At 41.0% G+C, this 25874-nt stretch overlaps 3 protein-coding genes across 3 annotated transcripts; 2 read left to right on the top strand and 1 right to left on the bottom strand.

The window, feature by feature from the left end:
• Window positions 1–333: 333 nt before the first annotated feature.
• Window positions 334–4007, bottom strand: LOC145400453 (uncharacterized). Its single transcript, XM_080272967.1, has 4 exons — window positions 3984–4007; window positions 3087–3310; window positions 1668–1881; window positions 334–1068 (listed from the first exon to the last, which is right to left on the bottom strand). The coding sequence occupies exons 1-4, from the start codon at window positions 4005–4007 to the stop codon at window positions 334–336; spliced, it is 1197 nt and encodes a 398-aa protein (XP_080129093.1).
• A 151-nt stretch (window positions 4008–4158) lies between these two features.
• On the top strand, window positions 4159–12124 carry LOC145400454 (trypsin eta-like). Its single transcript, XM_080272968.1, has 7 exons — window positions 4159–4180; window positions 7045–7103; window positions 8478–8578; window positions 9763–9922; window positions 11098–11211; window positions 11512–11655; window positions 11972–12124. Exons 1-7 carry the CDS (start codon window positions 4159–4161, stop codon window positions 12122–12124), a joined length of 753 nt encoding a protein of 250 aa, XP_080129094.1.
• A 3855-nt stretch (window positions 12125–15979) lies between these two features.
• LOC145400399 (uncharacterized) lies at window positions 15980–23321 on the top strand. The gene is made up of 3 exons (XM_080272915.1): window positions 15980–16039; window positions 21610–21701; window positions 22950–23321. Exons 2-3 carry the CDS (start codon window positions 21642–21644, stop codon window positions 23115–23117), a joined length of 228 nt encoding a protein of 75 aa, XP_080129041.1. The 5' UTR covers window positions 15980–16039; window positions 21610–21641; the 3' UTR covers window positions 23118–23321.
• The last annotated feature ends 2553 nt before the right edge of the window (window positions 23322–25874 follow it).

The following is a 25874-nucleotide window of genomic DNA, read 5'->3' on the forward strand; positions in this document are numbered from 1 at the left end:
GAGAGTCTCTTCAGTATCAGTTAGGGCAGCAGTTTTCTACACTTCTTCCAGCCACATCTGACACTTGTAATTGAGATTATATCTGTTTGTGGAATTGTATGTACACTGAATGTTCATAATTTTTGTAAAATAATTTGTTTTAAGGTCATAATCGAATGTTTTGAGTTCACCATACGTAAGACACAGCTGATTCAATAATGCATCAGATTTTGTAGAAGTTACTGATTGGATGATGATGATGAAGATGATGATGATGATACTGAATATAGACACTAGGAGGGGCAAGGGAGTAAAGTGTAACAGTTATGGTTAATACTGTATAGGTCATTTTCATTATTCAGCATCATCAATCCAATCTCCTATCATGTACTCATGGTCTTCATCTTTATCCTGGATAAGTTTCTTGTATCTTCCTCTGTAGTAATATCTAACTAGAAACATCAACATTATTCCAAAGACAGTTACTGATACAATAGTAATGAATGCTATGTTCCACTCTCCAGTTTTCACATCTTCGTGGCAGAGGCTGGTCATACTAGTTTCTTTTCCCATACCATCCTGACAGGTGGAAGTACTTTTGAATGTATGAAAAATATCCATTTTAAAGCCAATTGGTACTGTGTCGTTACTCTCAGTCATATTCCTCAAGATGCTACAGTTGCATGAGGCTGCATGTAGTGTGTTGCTATTGACCACTAAATTTTTATTGTACAGATTGAAATAGAAAATTAAACTTCCATTACCATGTTCATAAAAATGGTTGTGTGTAAACACCATTGATCCTTTCTGGTCCTTTGAGCGAAGCCAAGCCAGTCCAAATCTTTCAATGTGATGGAAGGAGTTGTTGGTGATGATCAGTGTGGTGGCATTGTTAATTACCAGACCCTCTAATGCCAGGTTTTGTATGCTGTTCCCTGTCAGAGTGAGGTTCTCTGAGGTTGTATCAAAAGCCAGGAAGGAGAGGTTATCAATAGTGTTATCCTTGATGAGGGTGTGGGATGAGTCATGGACAATGGCACTGGTCAGGATGTTGCTGATAATGTTGTTGGCCAGCACAAATTCTTTAACCTGCAGAAGAGTTATTTTAATTTTTATTTTTAACACACACACACACACACACACACACACACACACACACACACACACACACACACACACACACACACACACACACACACACACACACACAAATAGGTAGATAGATTGATAAATATAAGTAGGTAGATAAATAGATAGATAGATATTTATAAATAAAATTTTTAGGACATATTTTGGATCCAGTAGCATTTCTGATATCTTCTCCTGTGACTAATTAAGAGAGTATGTAATCCTACTTCAGATCTTTTTCTCAGTCCTATACCGAGTTAATAATTTAACAAATGTTCAAGGTGTGCTGTAGAGGGATGCTTTCACATGGTGGCACTGATGTAACCAGGCAGCCTTCGCTATCTGGCTATACAAGTCATCCTTCAACTTTCTTCCTCTCCCCTCAAAGGATGATGGTGGATTTGCAGAAGTGTAATGTCAACCTGCTGTCCCCCAGTTTCATGTTCAGATGAGTTTTGGGCCACATCAGTAACACAAGGCTTTGTTTTTTAATACTGTAGTGTACTACTGTATGCTAAAATAAAAACTCAGGGGATGCTCAGGAATTAAGTGGTACTCACATATCTTGATGATATGTTGATTTCTCCAAGTGCATCAATATGGCTGTTGGTGATAGCTATACGGTCCATGATGATACCTTCTTGTGTTGCTATGAGGAGTTTAAATGTCCCTTTCATGGTCATGTTGTCAAGAGTGATGACCTGAATCTTGTGAGCATGAATATTAATGAAATCTTCCAGCTCAGAAAAACTTGAATTGGACAACTTCAGTGTTCTGTAAGAGAAAGGAAATATAAAGAGATAACTGCAATGCTAGAACCCCAGAGCTTGATGAGAAAGTATTGCAAGTTTGTTTAGTCTCTTTAAGGCTGTATTATTCAAAAACAATTAAGGACAACTATGTCTGCTGTGTTGTAATGAAAGTGTCAAGTATTTATAGGGAGTTAAGCTGTTTTGAATAATTTAAATCTGCTTCAAGTACTGTATACTTTTTCATAGTACAGTAACTGGTTCCAGTAACAAGAGAATGGTTTGTGATATAAGAGGTTAAATTTATGTATCATTGGGCTGCCTAATAATTCTGAAAAGAGCTCTGTATTGCTTGAAAATTTTGTATGAAGATGGTACAGAAAATCCTCTTAATATGTTGTCTTTGTTTACACTCTTTCATGCCATTAAGTCCAAAGTAACATGCAGGAAAGATGCCTATGAAATTTCCATTCATACCAATAAAGCTGTGGAAATGAGTTATATAAGAGGAGCCTGTGGAGTCACATTGAGAGACAGGCTGACAAATGAGGATATAAAGGAGCATTGTTGTGTAGATGTGGATGTGATAGGAAGCATTAGGAGGAACACACTGAGGTGGTTTGGCCATGTGGAGAGGATGGAGGGTGAGAGACTGATGAGGAGAGTGTATGTGAGTAAGGTGGAGGGGGGGGAGAGGGATGGGGAGGCCGAGGATGAGATGGAGGGATGGTGTGGAGAGGTATACGAGAGAGGGGGGTGTGAGTTGGGAGCAGGGCAGTGAAATGGCGAGGGACAGGGCGACGTGGAGGCGATTTGTTTGTGGCCACCCCATACAGGATTGAGGCGTCTGGCAATAGATAGATAGATAGATAGACCAGTAAAGCTGAGTTGGCAGTTTTCCAAGTTACAGTATTGGTTGTATGGAAAAAGTTATGACATTTGGTAACGTATAGCCAACCTATTACGAGGAATTTCTGTCTGTCAGATGAGATTGTGTAGTGTGGTGTGCTTCTTGCATTTTCAGTATATGGTGCTGGTGAGGGCTGCCTTCATTCAGTGACACTGATTTGCCTGGTTATACAAACATCCCTCAACTCCTTGTTTCCCAAAAGGAGGATGGTGGACTGCAGGGAAAAGGCATTGTCAGCCTGCAGTCCACTGGGTTCATGTCCAGATGGGCCTTGGGTAATCGCAACAATAACAGCAGTAACATTCTTAGTACACACTCACTGTAGGGGTGTATTGCTCTGCATGAAGAAGTCATATCCGAGGTGGATGACTGTGGTGTCATGAAGGTGGAGAGTGCGGAGTGCGGGGAAGGTTGCCAGAGTTGGGCCACTGAGATGCACCGCCTGACATCCACCCAGACTCCAGTGTGTGGTGTTGGAAGGCAGGGTGGCATTAACCTCCCCACCTCCACCCACCACTAACCTCTTATCTCGTACTATCAGGGTCTGTTGGGTAGAGGAGAGGTGTAGTAATGGATATGAATATTGATACACTTCATTGCAGTAAGAAAGATGGTGCTAGAGAGGGACATTTTCACATGTGGTGGCACTGATATAACCATGGGACTCCACTGCCTGGTTATGCAAACATTTCTCACCACCCTTCCTATCCCCTGAAAGGAGGATGGTGAAATGCAAGAGGAGGGTAACTTCAGCCTGCAGCCCACTGGGGTCACATTTCAGATGAAACTGGGGCTACATAATATTTCTGCTACTACTGCTACTACTACCTTAAGTAATATGGGAAAATGTGTCATGATGATGATGGTGATGATGATGATGATAATTCATGCTGCACATAAGCTGAGTAAGTAAAGTTTTTTTCTTTTTCATACTCTTGCACCAGGATGTTGACGGACTACATACTGTACTTTTTTGTACATTTCCTCTTGTTTTTTCTAGCAAGTTGCTTAAGTCATGTGGTGTGAATTCTAAAAGATAATGTGAGAAGGTGCCATAATAGGAACTTCATTAAACTTACACCTTCTGTAGAGGGACATGAACATTTCACTATCACATCACCTTCTGCATTTGATTCTTGTCTGCAGATTGTTACACTTTTTTCATCACTTAAAACAATATGTAAAATGCTGAATCCAATCACACCAATCAGCCAAACACTTTTCTTATATGAAGTGTCCATGGTGACCAGTTTAATACCTATATATTTTGTAATATTTGTGGGTACTTCTTTAGCCACTCTTAACTACACATGTTACAAAGCTCTGTAATACAAAAATTTCATAACATAAAACTGTTGAGGTTAAATAGTGCATATAATATTTTGACTATTGATGGACAAGATCACTGAGAAGTGTAAGTGACTTCCTGTGGGTAAAACACAAGTGAGAATGTGTTGTGGGCATGCACCTTGTACACCACTTGGATGTGACGTACGCGCCTTTCCTGTCTTATCATACTTTGATAAGATTAATCAAGCCTGGGTATTTTGTTATCACTCAGGTGTCAATACATCAGTCCATAACCATTAATGTCAGCATCTCATGTTGCTTATTATGTTCAGTGCCTAGTTGTAGTTACTGTGTTAATTTTATTTTTATTTATTTATTTATTTATTTTTTCTGTGTACTTGTTAAAATACTGTATTTATATGTTGTGTGGGTAGGTGATGAGCTATTTCTATACTTTTTTTTTGTCAGTTGATCGTATAGTCTGTTATTTTTGCAGACTATAATATGGTAAGTGGGACTGATAGTATTGTTAGTGACGATGTTGATGATAATTCAGAATTTCTGCTGTGTCTGGTAGAAAACAGGTGACTCATTATTGTTAGCTTTGCCATACTACTTATCAGGGGATTTGCTTTTATGATGGTAAATAAGAGTTAATTATATGCATTTCAATTATATTTTTTAATTAGATTTGTGTTTTGCATATATAACTGTTATTCTATACTAATTTTCCTGAAGACAATATTGCTATTTACAACCATATAGATGCCATTTTCTCTGTATGTATAGCATGTCTGTCAGTCTAATATTTATCTGTTATTAATTATACATTTCCTTGTCTGTCAATCAATCAGTATCACTGATACCCCTTCCAAGGATTTCTGCATAGGATGGTTAAGTCTCACTAACTGTTTTGTTTATTGCAATCCCCAATCCTTTCAATCACTCTTCTTCCCTTGCCTGCTCTTGCACATATCAATTCCTCAACTGTCCTGATTACATAACTGGAAGTGTTATTCTCCCCATACCACACCACAGTTCTACTCCACACCACACTACACATTCTCACACCACATTGTCCATTCCCGCATCTCCCCACCCCACACCATCTCTCTCCATCCCATCCCACCTCCCTCCACAGCACACTACATCACCCTGTCCTACACCACACCAGACCACACCTCTCTACCCCATCCCACGTCTTCCCACACCACACTACATCGCCCAGTCCACACCACACCACACCACACCACACCACACCACATCACACCACACCATATCACACCACACCACATCACACTACACCACACCACATCACACTACACCACACCACATCACACCACACCATATCACATCACATCTCTCCACACCACACCACACCACTCCATTCCACTCCACTCCATTCCACTCCAATCCAATCTAATCCACTCTACTCCACTCTGCTCCACTCCTCTCCATTCCACTCCACTCCACTCCACTGTAATCCACTCCACTCCACTCCACTCCTCATCACACAACCCCACCTTGCCCCATGCTTCCCCCTATTCTCCCACAACATCCTCTCCTCACCCCCCCTATCCCTTACCACACATTACACTTTTACACTCCTCGCCACTCCACTTTTCCCCACAGCCCACGCTACTCCACTCTTCCCCGCATCCCATGCTACTCCACCCTTTCCCCTCCTTACACTTCCTAACACTATCTCACCCTTTCCTCTCCCGTCTTGTGTCCTTATCTTTTTCTCTAGTTTCATTTCCATCCCTCTCATTTCTTTATCCTTTTTCTTGTCACCTCTTGTCTCATTTCCACACATCTTGCCTTCTCCCATTTTTCCTTCTCTTCTCTCCTCTCCTCTCCTCTCCTCTCCTATTGTCTTCAGCCCTCCCATCTTATGTTCTCTTTCTTTTTCTTCTTTCCTTTCCTCATCTCCATCTCATCTCTTCCTTTTTCCTCCCTTCTTGTTTCATTTCCACCCCTCTCATCTACCTCTCTCTTTCTCTCTTCCCACCCTTCGTCTTGTCTCTATCCATCTTATCTTCTCTATTCTTTCTTTCTCCTTTTGCCCCTTCTCTCCAAGTTTCTGTTCTTTACCTCTTGTTGTGCCCATCCTCCCCTCCTATACTTGTTTACTGTACTCTTCTCGACATAATAAGTTGCCTTGTTATCTGTTTTCACCTGGGAATGTAACACATGATGCCTGATGATGCAGAATGCCAAGTCATTATCATTTATTACCTCTTTTGTCCTTGTAATTTATTTCTACATTTATCTGTATTTTACCATTAGAAGTGAATACTGTTATTATCACATCTCTTGAGAGTACATGGAGGAAGTCCCGTACAAATCTGCTGCAGCCATATTAACTAGAGTGATAAGAGCATATTTCAGGGCACAAGGATGAGTGTTTCATGTGTCATTGTTCCCTCCAGTGTGAGAAGTGCCCTGTAGCCATCATGACACCCAGCTCTCCATCTGTTTTAATTATTTCTTCCTGTGGCTTTTGTTTTATTATTTTTGTTGCTTTACTGGCGCTAGCATCATGCAGTCCTTCTATGGGTAAGACATTTAGGTACAGTGTTTGTATATGTAGTACAGTCAATGCAAGTTCACCATATGCTTTTCAAACAATATTATATTTGGAGAGTAAATAGTTACATTATCATCATCATTCTAAAGTATTCTACTAATTAATGATGCAAGTAGAGCTCAGAGATAAAACAGGAAAACACAAAAGAAGGAAAGAAGGAGAAATGGTGACATTGCCCAGTGAAACAGTGATTACAGTTACAAGAAATTTTCCATGAATGAAGCCATGCAAAAGAGGTCAAGATGATGATGGTCACTTTCTGGAGTCATGTTAATTATCATGAGGGTCTGTTTCCTGGTGATATTTTTTTGTGTTCTGATGCACCATAATGACTGTATTGGAGGTAAATGGCTACTGTGATGTGTGTGTGGATGTGTATACATAGTGTGGTGTTGCAGGGCCTGGTGGAAGAATTGTGGGAGGCTCTGAGGTGGAACCTGGCTCTCTACCCTACATGGTGAGTTGGGTCATGTTAAGAGATACGTGAGTCAGTAGGTATGTGTAAGCATTTGTGTGTGTGCTGTAAACCACATAGCTTTCTTAGATGATGATGATGATGCTGTTGTAGCCCCAGGCTCATCTAGACATAAACCTGGGAGACTGCAGGTTGAAGCTACACCTCTACTGCTCTCCAGCATTCTTCTTTTGGGGAACAGAGAAGGACTTCACATGGTGGCACTAATATCTCTGGGCAGCCTTCACCATGTGAAGAATCCCTCTTCAGTACACTGAGGATCAACCAGCCATACAGATTATGTGAATCAATTGCAATTACCTTGGTTCATTGTTTAACAGATGCTGCACAGTGTGTATTTTTCATCCTGTGTTACATCTCACACCATATCTCCCCAGTCCCTTTTTCTGCCCTTTATCACAGTTTTAAATCACTGTACTGGACTAACTTTTACTATTTGCCTTGGAAATTGTCATGTAGTACCAAAATGCATAATTTTTATTGAGAAATCAGCTTCATATTAATCATGACTCTGTCATGATTAATATGGGGGAGGCCGTAGCTCAGTTGGTAGAGAGGTGGCCTGCGGTCCTACCGGACCCAGGTTCAAATCCCCGCTGGGGTAGGGAACAGTTTAAGGATTTGAATTTCATAACAGGCAGACTTTACCAATCTACCAGAAGACCCGCCGACATGTCGTAAAAATACCCCCGCTAATACCAACACACCAGTCGTGTATGAGACAGCCCTAGCATGTATTCAGTATGGACGGTGGGTGTTAGCGCCAAAGTGGTGACATGTAGAGGTGTATGATATGTAGGAGGACTACTGGGCCTTGGGACCAGGCTGTGAAGCCTATGCCCAGAGTCATTCATTCATTCATTCATTGCCAGACGCCATATATCCCAGACAGGGTGGCCAAGGGCTTAGAGTTAATTGTTTTACAGGGAGGGGCACTAATCCTCCACCAACCCCACTTGACGTAGGGATGCCAACAGCATCTGGTGTTCCCAGGTGGTCACCCATCCGAGTACTAACCAGACCCAACGTTGCTCATAAAAAAATAAATAAATAAATAAATCAGCATGAAAACTGTTCTACATCAGTGATGACTTACAAATTACTTTAAGCTCATAATGTGGTTAGTCTTTGTTTACAGTCGTTTCACTTGAAGTTGTTTTCTAAATGCATTGCTGATGAATTAACTATTATTCATTTCAAATTATTCATGCTTCATTTTAAAGTTGTTTTAAGTCACAAGTTAGTGTGTTTCTTGTGCTCTTCATATGTCAGTAAATTATGTGTTGCTGAAAGTGCTATTGCCATAACACATCCTGTGAAGACTGACTGTAAATACATGCTTGTGTGGTATGGCAGGTAGCTATCTACATGAATTCGAGTGGTGAAGTCAAATTCCACTGTGGTGGTGCAGTCATATCGGAACACCACGTCCTGACTGCGGCTCACTGTGTCTCTGGGTAAGTCACACTCCATCCACAATTTAGGAGTCTTTCTTACACTTTTCCTTAGTGATTTACAAGGTATTTTGCATGCTATATCTTAACCCAACAACTGTGGCATTAGGTTTCCTGGTCAACCCCCCATGCACAAAAAAATGGGAAAAGATTTTCTCAAAAATAATTTTTGCTCATATGAAATGAAAGAGTGCATGGAAAAGTATAAGAAAAACAAGTGAGTTCATTAGTTACCTGAGTTCAGCCATGGTGAAGTAGTGAGGACAGATGGGAGAAATATGTAGTCTGCCTGTTTCAAGAAAAGCTTGCTCATGTGATGTATGTTGCAGCTACAAGTTTTCCACCATACAGCATGATGTACATCGCATCTGTCGGGTTGATACTTTCCTGTAGGATACCCATGCATTATTGTCAATATGGATGGCATAAATACCATAAAGAGATTACAATATTAATGCACCCTATGCAGAAATAAATTGATAAAGATGAAATTCTGTTGAGTCTCCATTGCCAGTAAAAATACTAGCCTGAGATTTATTCTTCTAACAGGACCTTGGTATGACACTTCATTTACAGTAAGTCCCATTATGTCTGCTCTTTTATGGTCCATGGTAATTTACAAAAAGACCACCTACTCAAGTGCCACTGTCACTTATAAATCTGATTTGGTAGTTTCCCCCTGTTGTATGAAAACATTTCAAATTTTGAAAGTTACTGTATCTCTGACTTACTGCATAATGAGGACTGCCTGCCTTCCAAGAAGTCAGCCCAGGTCCATCAGTGACAAAGTACAGGTCTTTATAGTGTAGTCATACTGTACTAGTCTGGCTTAACCCTGTCACTGTGAGGAGTCCATCTTGAGCCTAATAAAGTAATCCATTGTTAGGATGAATAAGATAGGAGAATTGTAATAATTTGTGTAGTAAAGGGTTGATTGAGGCTGTTTTAATCCTTTCAGCCAAAGGGGTCCTTCATAGGTTGAATTATGGCACATTACCTGGAGATACCCAGATATAGACAGATAGATTACCTTACTTGGAAAGAAAAAAAGTTTGAAAACCTTGTAGTTACTGTGGCACAAGGATTGAGCTGGATCTCATTGTTGATAAGTACAAATGCATCAAGTATTCCTTTCCTTAATTTGATTTTTAATGTGGCCATGTCTCCTTTCCCCCCTCCCCCACCAGGTGGAACACTGACCGGTTCCATGTAGTGGTGGGTGCCCATGACTTCACTGCCCCACCCCCAGGCCAGGTCAACGTTAGTGTAGCGGAAATCCAGGTGTACGAACTCTTCTATTGGTTCCCGGACACTGCCATACCAGTCAACGACATAGCACTGCTGAGGGTGAGTCCACCACCTACCAAAACAGTTCCTTTACTTTGGATACACGGTGCATGAGTTAGGTAATATGTTGCTGTTGTTGTCATTCCAGGATCATTTGGACATAAACTCATTGAACTGCATACCGAAGTTATCCATTTCCTGCAATCCACCATCTTCCTTTCAGGGGAGGAAGGAGAGGTTGAGGGACACTTTTATTACTCATTTAAATTAGGGCCTCACAAGTACCACAGTTGCCTTATTCTGAATATACAGTATAATGTATATGGTACAGATTTGGTTAATAAGTTGCATGGATTACCATTTATGACCTGAAATTTAGGTATAGCTGTATTATTCTGCTCTCCTGTCTAGATGCTGTAATTACAGTTGTGATAAACTGAATGATATCTCTGTACATCAGCACTGTGACCTGCAGTCAAATAAAGCTTTACAGTAATGAAAGATAAACAGTATACACTGATGCAAGTGTGATGGATATGATTGTACAAGTGTGATACTATCAAGTCTTCATTTAAAGTTGCTGTCTCTTCACATTCTCTCAGTTTTTCAAAGCCTCAGTAAATTACAACAAAATTACAAATAATATTAAAGTTCTGTTGCTACCTGTAATGCTGATTGGCCTCCCCCACTTTCCAATAACAGTTGTATGAATGTAGCTGATATTTTGGAAGATATCGTTTACTTAAAATAAGAGATGCTTACAGATGGAGTTGTGTAGGTTAAACAGGTGTGGTATGTTGTGGTCTAGTGGGTTATGGTGCTCTAGCTAGATGTGGTCCATAATGGGGTGAGTCCAAGGAGTGACTGGTGTTTTTTGCTCTCATAATGCTACACAATGGTAAGCAATTGGTCACTATCACCATAAACATCTAGAGTGAATATCTAGTCCTCTGCCTGTGGGGTCTTGATCAGGGTATAAAAGATTAAATGATGATAGGATGCATAGTACAGTATGTAGTTTTGCCAACTTGGCAATTTTTTAAGTAGATCAAAGATAGTTTTTTTCATTTTGGAATATATATATATGTTTTTTAGAGATACGTATTTGCAATTTTCAGCAGTGTTATAACAATTTTAACTTATTTTCTGGAGATTTTTGTGTTTGGCAACTGTATGTGATCAAGTTAGGCACCTCTGTAAGTTGGTTTGGCACTTGTAATGTTATGTTAATACAGGTATCTGAGGCACTGGAGCTGGGATCAGGGGTGGAGGCAGTGAAGGTTCCTGAGCAGGATGATGACCCAGAAGTACTTCAGCAGTGCACTGTCTCTGGTTGGGGATCTACACAGGTATGCTAACCCTCTCACCACACTGAACACCATCATGTCATACTGTACATCTCTATCCTAAATTTTTTATGTTCATACTGCTTTGCATCCCTTTTGCACTTCCATGCCACCTACACTTTACACCTCTTACATTGCCAAATCCTCAGTCCCCTCCTCGGATTGCCATAGGGATGCTGCTATGTATCATCACTCAAGGTGCAAGCAGACTTTATAAAGATGGCTAAGCTATGATGATGATGATGATGATGACAACAACTCTAATAGCCCCTAACTATGTGTGTGTGTGTGTGTGTTGTGCAGGAGGGTGGACCACTTTCCAATGTACTGATGGCTGCTGAGGTTCCGGTGGTGGATCAAGGTAACTGTGCTGACGCTTACTGGGGATTCATTGCTCCCACCATGATGTGTGCCGGATACCCTACAGGAGGGCACGATGCCTGTGCGGTAGGTTGGAAAAGAGGGAGAGAGTGTGCGTTATAACCAGGTGCAAGTGCATTCGTCTGAGAAAAATCCTAGCAATCAGTTAAAGTCAGTCTCTTCCCTACAATGAAGGCTTTTTTGTTTGAGTCTTATTTTATTATGACAACTGAAGGATAATTTAAATTAGCTTTAAGAACCTCCTAGTTTGGAATGTGATATGTGTATCTGCCCACAGGGTGACAGGTAACAGTGGTGAGGGTAAGTATGGAAATGATCTGTGCTTTTGTTTATGGAAATAAGTCTGGATGATGATAATAATGATGATGATGGTAATGTGCAGGGTGACAGCGGTGGGCCCCTGGTTTGTGATGGGCTCCTGCAGGGTGTGGTGTCATGGGGTGATGGGTGTGGTGAGCCCCTCAAGTTTGGCGTCTACACTCGCGTTGCCTACTTCAGTGACTGGATAGAGAAACACAACTATGTACCCATGTAGAGGGGAAGGTAGGCTGAAAACTGTCAAAGAAGTGCTGTAGCAGTTATATCATCCAGTAAGCCATTTCATATGTGGGTATGATTCTTCCATTCCTAGTACAAGTTTGGCATCTACACCTGCTTTGCCTTCTTGACTGATTGAAGAAAGAAACACAATTGTCTCCAGGTTTAGTGTCCAAGGTCATATATGCTGTATAATAAAAGTTTCAATAGCACTAATAATGCATATCAACATGTACCCCTATTTATCTGCCTTTCTTTATATTTGTGTATTTATTCATTTTGTCAAGCAAGACAAAAGGACTGAAAGCTGAGAGATATAAAAAGATTGTCCCAGTAATGTGAAGTGGTGGTGGGTTCATTGACAGATGATCACCTATAGTGAGCTATCAAGGGGAAATGGGAGAGGGAGGCTGGGGGAAGATTAAGTCAAGAGTAGAGGTGGAAAGTAGTGGTCATTGAGAAGATATACCTTGAAGAAGTTTGTGTAGATATTGGGATGTGGAGAGGAAGTGTGAGGGTCATCTGGGAAGGGAGGATGGGAAAGCAGAGGATGGTGAAGGAGGGGAGAAGGGATGGATGGCAGTTCAGGGACAAAACAAAAGAAGATGAGAGAAGGTGGATATGGATTCAAAGGAAGTGGAAAGGGTGGGTCACTGTAGTTGATTCACCTTAACTGGCATAAATTTCTGCCATTTCGCGGGTTATTTCACACTCCTTAGTGGCAGAAAAAGACAATTATACACTTCTGATTTTTTAAACAGCACCTTTTCTCGAGTGGATATGGAAGTTGTGTAGATTGGCTTGGGAAGAGGGAAGGGTTCCAGAGGACTGGAAATCAGGATAATTGTTCCTTTATACAAAAGAAAAGGGGAGAGAGAAGTACAGTATTGGTAACCATAGGGGTATTTGCCTTTCTTAGTGTGACCGGAAAAATATATGGTAGAATACTCATTGATAGGGTTAGGCATATGACAGAGGAGCTAGTTGGAGAAGAACAAGGGGGATTTAGGAAGGGAAAAGGGTGTGTAGATCAGATATTTGTTCTAAGATGTTTAGTGGAGAAGTATCTAGAGAAGGAAAGAAAGTGTATGCTGCCTTCTTGGACTTGGAGAAGGCTTATGACAGAATAGATAGGCAAGGTATGTGGAAGGTATTAAGAATATATGGAGTGGAGGGGAAATTGTTGAGTGCTGTGAAGAGTATGTACGAAGGAGCTAGGGCTACTGTGTGAGTGGATGGTGAGCTGAGTGAGTTCTTTGATCTCAGTGTGGGACTGAAACAGAGTTGTGTGATGTCTCCATGGCTGTTTAATATATGCGTGGATGGGGTTGTAATGGAGGTGCAAGGTAGGGCAGTGGATGTGGGAGTGGCTCTAATGAATGAGGGTGAGATTTGGAAGATTCCAGTGTTGCTGTTTGCTGATGATACAGTATTGTTGAGTGAAGATGGATGGGAGTTGCAAGGTTTGGTGAATGAATTTGGGACAGTGTGTAGGAAGAGGAATCTGAAAGTTAATGTAAACAAGAGTAAAGTTATGGTGTTTGAGAGGAATGAAGTCACAGAATGTACAGTGAGGTTGGATGGTGAGGGTATGGAGAATGTGAGTGCATTCAAGTACTTGGGTAGTGTGATGAGTAAGGATGGAACTTTGGAGGATGAAGTGCTTGAAAGGGTACAGCAGGGAGGGAAGGTTGTTGGTTCACTGAAAGCAGTGATGAGAAATAGGGAGGTGAGTATGGAAGTTAAGAAGTCTTTACATGATAGTATTGAGATCCCTACCCCGACGTATGGAAGCGAGGCGTGGATCTTGCAAGAGGGGAACAAGTCAAGAGTGAGAGAAGTGGAAATGAGTTACTTGAGAGGAGCATGTGGAGTGACATGGAGGGACAGGTTGATGAATGAAGATGTGAAGGAACATTGTGGGGTGGATGTGGATGTGGTTGAGAAGATTAGGAGAAATACACTGAGGCGATTTGGACATGTGGAGAGAATGGAGAATGAAAGACTGACTAAGAGGGTGTATGTAGGTGAGGTGGAGGGAGGGAGAGGGAGGGGTAGACTGAGGATGAGGTGGAGGGATGGAGTTGAGAAGTATATGAGGGAGGGGGGAGTGAGTTGAGGGGAGGGTAGTCAAATGATGGGTGACAGAGCGACTTGGAGGCATTTTGTCTGCGGCCTCCTTTGTGGGATTAGGGCGTCGGGCTATAGATAGATTTTCTCGAGTAGTGCCATATTCTAGTGTTAATGTCATTGAATAGTGAAAAGAGTATAGATGAAGCTGTTCCTGGCTTTATATTGGTCAGAGCTGGCACTCCCCTGCACTTCTATGCCCCTTTGGGCACAGTCAGTGGAGGAACTGAGGTAGGTGCATCCAGGCAGTGTGCATTTACCACCATGACTGCCTGATCTAGGTGACCAACCCTTTGATAAACATGATTATCTCTCAGCCCTCCATAGGTATCCACACTGTCATTACAACCCAGAGGATCCTGTGTCAGCTATATGTAGGTTGTGAAAGTGTTGGGGCAATATTCTTTAGGTCCAAGTGAAGTGTTGTCATATTACTCCATGAAGCACTATCCAGGTAAGCTCTCAGTAGGTGGATAAGTGGTCTGATGTTGGTGGGGTGGGGTGGGGTGGACTGGGATAATTTTGGGGTGGGGTAGGGTGAAGTGGGGTATTTGAGATTGAGGGAAGAGGAGTGGGGTAATTTTAGGGTTGGGTAGGGTGGAATGGGATAATTTTGGGGTTGGATGGGGTGGGGTGGGGTGGGTGGAGTGTGGTAATTTCAGTGTGGGATGGGGTGGAGTGGGGTAATTTTGGAGTGGGGTGGGGTGGAGTAGGGTAATTTTCGGTTGGGTGGGGTGGAGTGGGGTAATTTTGGGGTGGAATGAAGTGGAGTGGGATAATATCTGGGTGGGGTGAGGTAATTCCATGATGGGTTGGGGTAGAGTGGTGTAATTTCAGGGTGTTGTGGGGCAATATGTGGGTAGGGTGGGGCGGAGTAGGGTAATTTCATAGTGGGGTGGGTGGAGGGGGATAATTTTGGGGTGGAGAGTGGGGGCAGGGTGGCTCAGTGGTAGAGCGCCTGACTCGAGACCAAATGGACAAAAGTTCGCACCCTGCCTGGGTAATTACCCTACTGGGAGAGATAGTGCTCTCCCGTTACCTAGAGGCTATGATGATCTATCAAGGTCTAGCTCGGGAATTAATTTCCCCATATAAAAAATAAAAAATCCAAAGTTCTGGGTGGGATGGGTAATTTCGGGGTGGGGTGGAGTAATATTGGGGTAGGGAGAATGGAGTTTTGTAATATTTTCATAAACTGTGTATTGTTAATGAAATGCATTAATTACTAATTCAAACATAGTATGGGTGCGTTTCCTTTTTAGGCATTGTGACATTTTAATACCTAGAATGCCTTAAAAGTAGAATTATATGGCCTCGTTTCGTACAAAAATCAATCAGAGCAATTACAATTCACTTTATAAAGCAGAGTGCCTATTAATTTCAGATATACAATGCCAAATATAATACAACATATATTTCCGATCTTTCCGTAGAGTGAGGATAGCGCAGTCTTGCCAATATAACGCTTTCTGCTAGATTTAGAGATAGTTATTTCTATTTAGCCATAGTTTTTAATGTTTTGCTAAAAAAAAAGACAACAACAGTATTCTGGAGAGATAGCACAGTTTTAGATATACTCAAGATATTCTAGCTCTATTTCTCGCACTGTTCTGGAGATTTGCATACAGAGCGGCAATCTAGCTGTTGTCGAAGTGCGAGTTTAGCTTCTCAAAATTGTCGACCTTGGTAGCGGTGCAGCAGCGAGGCCCAGCTGCAGCCATCACAACAACTGAGATGATGCTTCACCGCCGTCACTGCTGCTGATACTGCTGGTGTTGAGGCCGTGAGTTGTCCTATCATACACACATTCATACTGTCAAACTCTCACCTTCGTATTCCTTTGTTGACCGTAGAATTCTGTTACTCGGGCTTGTACTGGACCAAATGGACCGAATCCTCTCTCGGGTCATTGAGTCTCGCATGATCATAACATTAACATGATATTGGTAGAAATAATCTCATAACATGAGATAAATTTGCCTGTGACATTGTCGTAAATTGGCCCAAGTTTGATATGTAAATGACTGAATCAGATGTTGTCATGGTTACTGTGGGACTAGGAGCTAAATGAAGTTAGAAACGAAAATGTGTAAATCTGACAGAACTGTGAGAATATGTTTTGATCAGTATTTACTCCCTTTATAAAGGATGATGTCTGTGTTCAGTGTCATTGTATTTCTCCTTATGTAGGCTGATTACCAGTTGACAACCAGGAATGGTGGTGGAGAGGGATGCTTTGAGAAAGTTAGCATAAAGCTTGCAGCAGTTGCCTTATGTGGTGGCACCAAGGAGCTGACAGGTTCTACAAATGTCCCTCAGCCATCTCTCTGTCCCTAGAAAGAAGGATGATAGAGTGTAGAAAAGGGCTACCCAACAATCCACTAGGTTAGCAACCAGCCTGAGACCACCACAACAAAGCAAAGAACACTGAAATCCTGCATCCCCAATTGTATAGAGGTTTGGTCAGTGTTTACGTTTGGTCTCCTGTGTTTGGGGGATCCATTTTTTTCTCCCACTTGTTTTTGTTCTTTGTGGCTTGGTATATTGCATTTTTTTTTTTTTTTTTTTTTTAGGGGTGGGGGGATTTTACTAATCTCATCTAACCAGACCCAAATGAATTACTGTATAGGGTATTCAGATGGCACTACAGTGTCACATGCAACAGCAAATGGTGCCCATCTCATACTAAAACACATCATTACCTTCAATATATATATAAGGATAGATGAGATTAGTTTACTATCTTAAAACATGTTTCCAACAACCTGCATCTTGAAATCAACCTTCACGGTACAGTACAAAAACAAGCTGGTGGAGCAAGAGAAAACTGTTAAAATTAAGGAGTCTGTAAAATAGATATTGACCAAAGGTTTTGTATCGGCAAACTGTGGGTTAGGACTGGTTTTTAAGAGGTTGGGAGGCTACATGTGAACTGAAAAATTGTCAGTGGGTCCAGAATGCGGTAGCTACGTATGAAGTGATGAGAGGCCACCTAAATAATAATTGTTTGGCAGTAACCAGAACAAAATCTAATACTGTATTGGATGAAAATATGCAACAGCTCCTATGCAGGTAATGTACTTTTTTTTTTTTTTTTTTATTGACCAGCCAAATTATTGCAGTAATAACAATTTTTTTTTTGCAGAAGTGCATAGTACAGTACCCTCGCGTCCAGCACGATTTGAGTCCAGCACGGTGAGCAATTAATTAGTATTATTTAATATGATTTAATTACTGCAACACGAGTGTGTTAGCATAACACGCACAGAGCTCCGAGAAGTGGGCGAAATCCGCAGAGTTCACTCTAGCACGATCACCCCCCGTCCAACACGGCCATACTGGACATTCCCATGATGATGATAGCCAATGAAAAACTTCTGATGAAGTAGCCTTCCCTGCCCGCTATCGTGACGTGATCGTGATGCCGCCCAATTAAAAACGCTTCTGGTGTCATGTGATGTTTTGTTTACATTTCTCCCGCCACAGAGCCACTCAGTCGCATAATTGCATTGGAAGGTGCTTTTTTCTTGCTGCATTTTCTGCCCTTGTTACTGCATTTTACCCTGCTCACGATGCCTAGGAAGCCTTCTGAGAAGCTCCAGAAACATCGGCACCTCCCTCAGGCCACCAAGCTAGAAAGCATCGAGAGGAAGAAGAAAGGGGAGAGGAAAGTTGACATTGCCAAGGCCTACGACATGAATGAAGCCAACGTGATCATAATAAAAAACTAAGGCAAGATCCTGGCAGCAGAAGGCTATCACACGGCACTTCATACCAGGTTTTCCGAGGATATGATGGTAAATCGGAACGGTAACGTGGTAAAATTGCCGACGATACCACGGGCATTTGGAATTCATCTGGATGGATTCCTGCCGAGGATACGACAGGCAAAACAGTGTGACCAAAACCCAGGCGACTCGACAGAGAATGTATCGTACTACAGCATTGAACATTTAGCCTGACACTGAATAATAGTAATATTTTAGAATAAATATCAATCGTTTTGCAACCCTTCTCATCGACGTGCGTACCAGTTTATAAACAAAGTTGCTTCTTATTCTCTACCGAGTCAGCGACAGCGATCACTTTCCACAGTCACGAGACGGGGCTCTGGCAACAGTGTGAGAAGCATGCACTTTCCCGAGGATTACAATGCTAGGACAGGCAGAAGCAGGACCTTCCATGGCTGTGGACGAAGATAGTGATTCTGAGTGTGATTTCGAAGGATTTATGAGGGAGGTTTGATTTCGTAGGATTTATGAGGGAGGTTGAGGAGGAGCAACAGCCATTACCCGCTAGTGACGTCAGCAGTCATCCTCCGGGGACCCAGTAGGACTAACTACAGCCTTGGATACCACCTTCCATTCCCAGCAAGGCCACCAACACTATGCTAAAAGGTTAGTTATCATTCATAGCACAGTACCATTTAATATAATTACAATAGTACCAATATATGTATAGGTATATGGTAGGTGTTTAGGGTGACTTTTCCGATGGTTGCTGACATAATTCATTTTTCCCCATAAGCTCTATTGTTAGTCCAACAAGTTTTTGGTCCAACACGTGACCCATGCATGACAATATTACCGTGCTGGACGCGAGGGTACTGTATATAAACTTTCAGTAATTGTACAACCTCATGAGTTTTACCCATGGACCACCTCATAATGGCTGCCCACTGTGTAGGGCTTTCAGGTCACCCTCATTTTACGATTGATTGTTATTTGATCATTCACTTTTACGTTCTTCACAGTTTAGCACCCATTTTCAGTACATGATCGGCATTATTCTGTATACAGTTACAGTCCTTAATGAAGCACCATTTTTGATGTATGATTGCTAATTTCGCTCGAACATTTGCTATGATCCCTGTGTTCGATATACAAGCAATGCAAGAGGAGTACAGTACTTGCAGAAAAGCAACATCCTTGTGCTTGTTTGTTTGCCAAGCATTTTATTTATTTTCTAGTGGTAGGTGGTGGTGACCATCATCCACTCACTTGATTTAGTGCTCCCTACTTCTTCCTTAGCCTGTATCATTCTTTTTCTGTGCCTGCTGTCCTCTTTTCCTATTTCACCCATCTTTCCTGTCACTTCTTATTGCTTTTCTTTCCTTTACAGGTGGCTTTACAATGAGTGACAAGCCAAATGGTTTCCTGTAAGCCAAGAAACTATTTACAACGCTGGGTGGTAACCATATAACCAAACCATACGTGCTCCCTATGTGTCAGCAAGTGTGTTGGTGGAGGGTTAGTGCCCCTCCCCGTAAAGCAAATAACTCAAAGTCAAATGGCCATCCCTTACCAGATTATGGCGTCTGGCAATAGATAGATAGATAGAGACAGTTATATTGTACAACAATAGCTTCATAATTATTTGCTGTGTATTTTTAGGCTGTATAATGTCATATATTTGACTATATTGGTATTTTTGCAGGGGAAAAAAAAATGTAAATACTGTACTGGTACTGCATATCAGTGAATATTCTCAGTCATGCTGCGTAAAGGTTTGCTTGTGACCTTTTTCATTTAAGAAGGTGCTTACATGCAGAGTCATGAGCATTCCAGTGGTAGTTGTTGGAAATCTGCTAGGGCCAGTAGTTCCTGAGGGGAAAAAAAAAAAAAATGATAATCTGAAAATGTGGCAGAGCATGATACAGTACTTGAGCCAATAGGTGGGTGGTTCTTGTAATTCCATAGTATAAGGAGGAGTACTGTAGAGTTACTTTTTTTTTTTTTAATGGCATCAGAGTACAGCTCAAGTCCTTCAAACATTTCCTTTCAGATGCTACAGAAAATATTACAGCACAGTGCAGTTCATGGCACTGTCATTTTTCGTAGTAACAGAATATGTCTTTATCATGTACACTAACGTAAGGCAGGAGCGTTAACTGAAGTATGTGGCACACTTGGGACTGATAGTGGTGGTGGTGATGATGATGTATCACAGCTGTTTCTGATCATGTACATTGCCCCACTAACAACACTGTTTCACCATTCCAGGTGTTGCATATCAGTGATTGGTGTATAATTGGTACTCCCATTCTGGGTAAGAATTAGAGGGGATATGCTGTAGTTTTATTCTAATAGAGCTATTTTTAATGGAATAAAGCGAGAATATGGGAGAGAAGTGGAGGGGCGATTGGGTAAATATGATTTGGAGCAGATTGGGGAGGTGAAAGGTGTGTGCCGGATATTCACAGAAGAAATCTGTTCAGCATGTGAGGTGGTGTGTGGGGTGAAGAGAAGACGAAGGGGGTGGAAGGAACAGCATGGTGGAATGAAGAGGTGAGGCAAGCTGTGGCACAAAAGTAGAAAGCATATAGTGAGTGGATGGAAAGCAGGGGTTTGGAGGAAGTTGAGAGACGCAAGGGAGAGTTACATGTAGAGTGGAAGAGAGAGGTGAAAAGATTAATAAGAGCGAAAGGAGAAAATGGATCAGGAATTTGGAAGGAATTTGAGTGTAAAGTGGAGGGAATGTAAGAAATGTTCTGGAAAGAGGTAAAGAGAGTTAGACAGGGTGATAAAGAAGTTAGTTGGGGAGTGAAAGATAAAATTGGTAGATTGCTAGTGAAGATGGAAGAAAAAGTGAGCAGATGGAGTGTGTGGTGAAATGCTGAAGCATGGGGGAGAGGTAGTAGTAGAATGGACATGGTAGATGTGCAGATTGGCCTGGGAGGAAGGTTGAGTCCCAGAGGATTGGAATATGTTGTGGTGGTTTGGCCACGTGGAGAGGATGGGGAGCAAGAGACTAATGAGGAGAGTGGATGTGAGTGAGGTGGGGGGGGGGGAAGAGAGGAGGAGGCTGAGGATGAGATGGAGGGATAGAGTGGAGAGGTATACGAGAGAGGGGTGTGAGCTGGGAGCAGGACAGTGAATTGGCGGTTGACAGAGCAATGTAGAAGCAATTTGTTTGTGGCCACCCCTTATGGAATTAAGACTTCTGGCAATAGATAGGTACTGGTAGATAAATAGTGATGTACTTAGGTAGCACCAAAGGCTGTAGGTTTTGACAGAACTGAAAAGCAGTGAATGAATGTTTATTGTATAGATTTTTATGCTGTACCCTGCTTTGGAGTTGACTCCACGGACATCACAGTACAGATTATTGTATGAAAAATCATATCTTTGCTTGTTTATTATTATCATGCCACCTTAATACACTGAACTACATTTTATTCTCTTCTTACCACTCCCTGACAGCTTTAAGCTCCAAGTAGCTACTGTGTACCCACAGATTGAAGGTACGGTATAAAGAAAACTCATGTGGTGGTGTTTGGAGAAATGTAACCTTAATAAAGATGGTACTGTATTACGACTAGACAGAAGAACTGATATGAATCTTCTTTTCCAGCTGGTGGGGTCAGTGAAGTGGATTGAGCAGTCATGACTCCATTTGATGACTTTGTCTATCTCATCAATTCCATTCTCCTTGGGGAAGAACCTGTAAGTACTGAGATAAGTGAAGGAGTCTGGTAATGTTTAGGACAGTGAACATACTGTTTATTTTGCAAAGAGTTGGCACACTTCTGAGTGAGACATATTAAAAAATCTCTTTCACAGGTTATTTTCGTGTCTTTTTGCTTGATGGCAGCTTTCCGTGTAGCCTATTATAAGTTTATCAGTTTTTCTTCTTAATCCCCTGTCCTAAAAGTCTCCTCGCAGGATCGCACCCCAGACTTTGGTGTCTCTGAACATTCATTGTGGTGTTGTCACTGTTAATGTTTTTAAGTTTCCTTTCCCACAAAAATTTGTGTGTTGTACATATATTCAGTACTGTATATGTAGATAGGATTGTAAGCTGGAGCTTGGATCCCAAGGTCCTGAAAATGTTTTGATGATTATTGTGACCCATTTTAGGAATGTTGATGATAGTTATCCAACATTCATTCTTTCTCTTTCATCATTTTTAGGTCTTGTCACATCCCATCTTCATGTGGGAAAAAGGTCAGGACAATATTCATATTTAGTGATATAATTCTACACCACACCCTTGAAGGTTGTAGAGTAGGATAGTTTATTTAAATCCCTGTAGTGGTATAGGGGGTATTTTATTGTTAGTATATATACCAAATGAACAAGTACATAAAATTAAATGACCCTATGCGTCCTCTGATGGAATCCCCATGTTGAGGTTTGAGGTTATCATTATTATTTTTTTTATGTACTGGATGCTAACCAATTGCAAAACCAGCCAGTTACAGTACTGGTTCTTCTCAACAGTTCCTGGTAGTTGTTCGGCAAAATAGGTTTGAGATATGTAATAAGATTACAACAGTGTGAGTCTCAGCATGGAGTTTGACTCAGTTTACTTGTGGTCGAACATTATCGGTTGTTGGGGGCGCTCACCATCTACTCCTTCGATGTTGTGCTGCTCTTGGGTGCCTGCTTTTTTTCATCCATCCTTCTTTCCATCCTGCTGCTTCTGTCTTTCTTTCCATCATTCTTTTGTCTACAGGTGACTCTACACTGAGTTTCAAGCCATATGGTTTCCTGTACACCAGGAATCCATTTACTACACTGGGTGGTAACCATATAACCAAATTATGGCGCCTGGTGGTTTAGTGGGCAATTAAGGTGTTCCTATTGGATTGAGCTGGTGCAGGTTTATATCCAAAGGATCAGTGGTAGCCAGCCATCTACCAGGCATAATTATGTACAGTAGTTTGTGATATTCGTGTTAATATATTGCAGACCATCGAGGACTTCATCTTGCTAATTGGGACCTTCGTGGCATTCATTGCATTCATACTGTGGTGCTGCTTCCCCATTGTGCCCAAGGAATCCAACCCTCCTGCCCAGTATGACACGCAGTACACCAAATACAAGAAAACAGACTCACCTTATGATGAGAAGATGTGAAGTACGGTTACCCTGGCATCAACCCGCCAGATTCAAGTTCCGTACCTTTAGAATGTCAGGGTAAGAGTGTTGAGTTTTTAAATTTACTTTTGATAAGTGAATGTTTATTGTAATATTCCCTGGCTCCTTTGTATAGTGTTATTTACTATAGGAGTCCACTCATACAGTAATTGTAAAGCAGTTGTCTGTAGAGATTATGTTAGTTTGGACAGAGGATGGTTTTGTATCATCCTTTTTGTTTTTTTTTTTTTTTTTTTAAGCCTCACCAGAAAAGAACTGTAAAACTTCATAGATTGATGACTCTTCATTTTACTGGTTCTTGTTGATTATTTGTACTAGATAGAAACATTTGGACTTAATATCAGCGTACATTTCCAGCATTGTTATTGAGATTAGGAAATATATGTCTGAATTCAGTCCTGTAGTAATATAATTACATACTCATCAGCATGCATGTATGAATATAGCATAATGAGAGAAAATATCTTCACGCGATATATATACAGTATATATATATATACAGGTACATATGGAGTCTTTATGATACTTATACCATTGATGTACATTTGGAACGTTTTGATAATAATTTTTCTGTAATATTACTCTCCTGTTGCTCCTCTTAAAGAAATAAAAAGACAATACGTGTAACTCGTATGACAAACATTGCATCAGGAACTGTTTCAAGGTAACCATTTTAACATTATCGTGAGACAAATATTACTGAGACTGAGCAGTACGTTAGATCTTTTAATCTTTGCACTGTTGTTAGTGCGCTTATGTATTTTATTGTAGCAAACATTACAAGATTTTGTTTAGCTGCTGGATATCAGAGCATTGAAAAACATCTCAAGTAATTCGTTCTCTGCTATTGATACACCAAGGAATTTTGTATAGGCTAACTCTAGATGATGTTATTCAGGCAGAGGAAATCCTAGCAGTCTGAGGGTGTAAGCAGTGTTGTAAGGAAGTATTGGCTATTTGTATTATACAATATATGATTGTTTAGCATAGCTGTGGTTTCATCATATTTTGTATCATAATTCTTCCATTTCTGTGCCCAGTACATGTAAGAAGAGGACGAATGTTGATATACCGTACGTGAATCAGTAGGAGGTAGAAATTAATTATGGATTACACACATGCAGTATTAAGTATAATTGGATATGTCATAGTACATTTGAGAAGCAAAGGGAGTTTGATAATTGTGTACAGCTCTTTTTATTATAACCTGGCTTGAAAAAGAAAAATAGTTATTGTGAACATTGTAGAAAATGGTGAAACAGTTACAAAACATTCAAGTCCTGCTGTCTCTGCTGCTACTATTTTAGCGTGTACAGTACTGCTTAAGATGTCTGTGTTCTGTATAGAAGTAAAGTACTAGTCATAATAGAGGGTAAGAATTTCTTGGTGATAACTACGCTGTGTGGCTGAGCTTGGCGACAGGGTGCTTGGCAGTAACACACCATAGGCCTGAATGGGTACAGTGAGGGAAATAATACTTTGGTCCAGATCTGCAATTTATTATGGTTTTGCTGTGTTCTTTGGCAACATCAGTTTGTTGTCCTGTAATCATGCATCTGTGGTACTGTGAGATATAGGTGTTATAGGGCAGTTTAAGATCAGATAATTGGATGATGATGATGATGGGTTTGGGGCATAGCGTGGTTCAATGGTAAGAACATCCCAGTTAGAGTGACAGACTTCCGTATGTTAGATCCTCAGAAGGTGACTGGAGGCTTTTTTGATCATGCAGTTCCACCAAGGGAAGGAGGCAGGTCATCTGTCTTTAACGAATTGGATTTTGGTAGCCTAGTCTTGGGACCCTAACCTTGAAGGGGTAAAACAAAACTGACGACATTTTTACTGAAATCATAGTAGGATGGAAGTCATGTGGGCAATACCATCCAGAATTTATTGGAGGTAGTGTGAGGCAGTTGATTGGTTGAAATATTTCAGATGCTTATAATTCTACTAGGTTTGGAATTTGTCAGATGTTGCCTTGCATTGATTGTGATAGTAGTTCCCTGCTGCCTGGACCATAATGCTTGTTGAACACCGCTTGAGCAACATAAATCAACGTTAATTCTTTTTTCTGTGGGGATGTGTAGTTTCAGCATTAGATTCAGTAATTATAGATTAGATTATACAATATTTATCAATTATCCCTTTAGGTGGAATCATTGGTAGCTTTGAGTCATGCTATATTTTTATTTAGGACATTGGTGTTTGGAAATTATTTTAGTATTTTGTACTTAGTGACTAAAGCATATCAGTATATTCCTGTATGTAGTGGTTGTTTAGACTGTATACCATTGTGTGCCACACAGTACCAAGATAAGGCCAAGAGTAATCTCCCTGTAAACCATCAGGTAAATGTATAATTCAGTGGTGTATACCATTAAAAGCATTAGTTAGAGGGGGCAGGGGCTAACTTAACATGTAAAAAGGTTTATGATATTTCTGTTCAGGTTTACAAGTATATATACTGCAATCATTAGAGTTACATTGGTTGGGTTGCATTGGAAAAATAATTGAGGTAACTGCGGGAAGCAAAGGTAAACAGTGTGTGTGAAGAGATAGATCAGTTGGGAGTTGTGATGGAGGTGCTTATGCCGGTAACTATTTATCTATCTGTCTGTTGCCAGACGTCTTAAGCCTGCAAGGGTACTGTTGTATATTGTTATTTAGTATTTAGACAGACTCAAGTAAAACTGGAGACTAAATTACAGGGAGAGAAATATTGTTTGGCTTTCAGGT

The sequence above is a fragment of the Coenobita brevimanus genome, chromosome 52 (assembly GCF_032717465.1).
Source record: "Coenobita brevimanus isolate Jiangsu-jjx chromosome 52, ASM3271746v2, whole genome shotgun sequence".
In the NCBI taxonomy this organism is placed as follows: domain Eukaryota; kingdom Metazoa; phylum Arthropoda; class Malacostraca; order Decapoda; family Coenobitidae; genus Coenobita; species Coenobita brevimanus.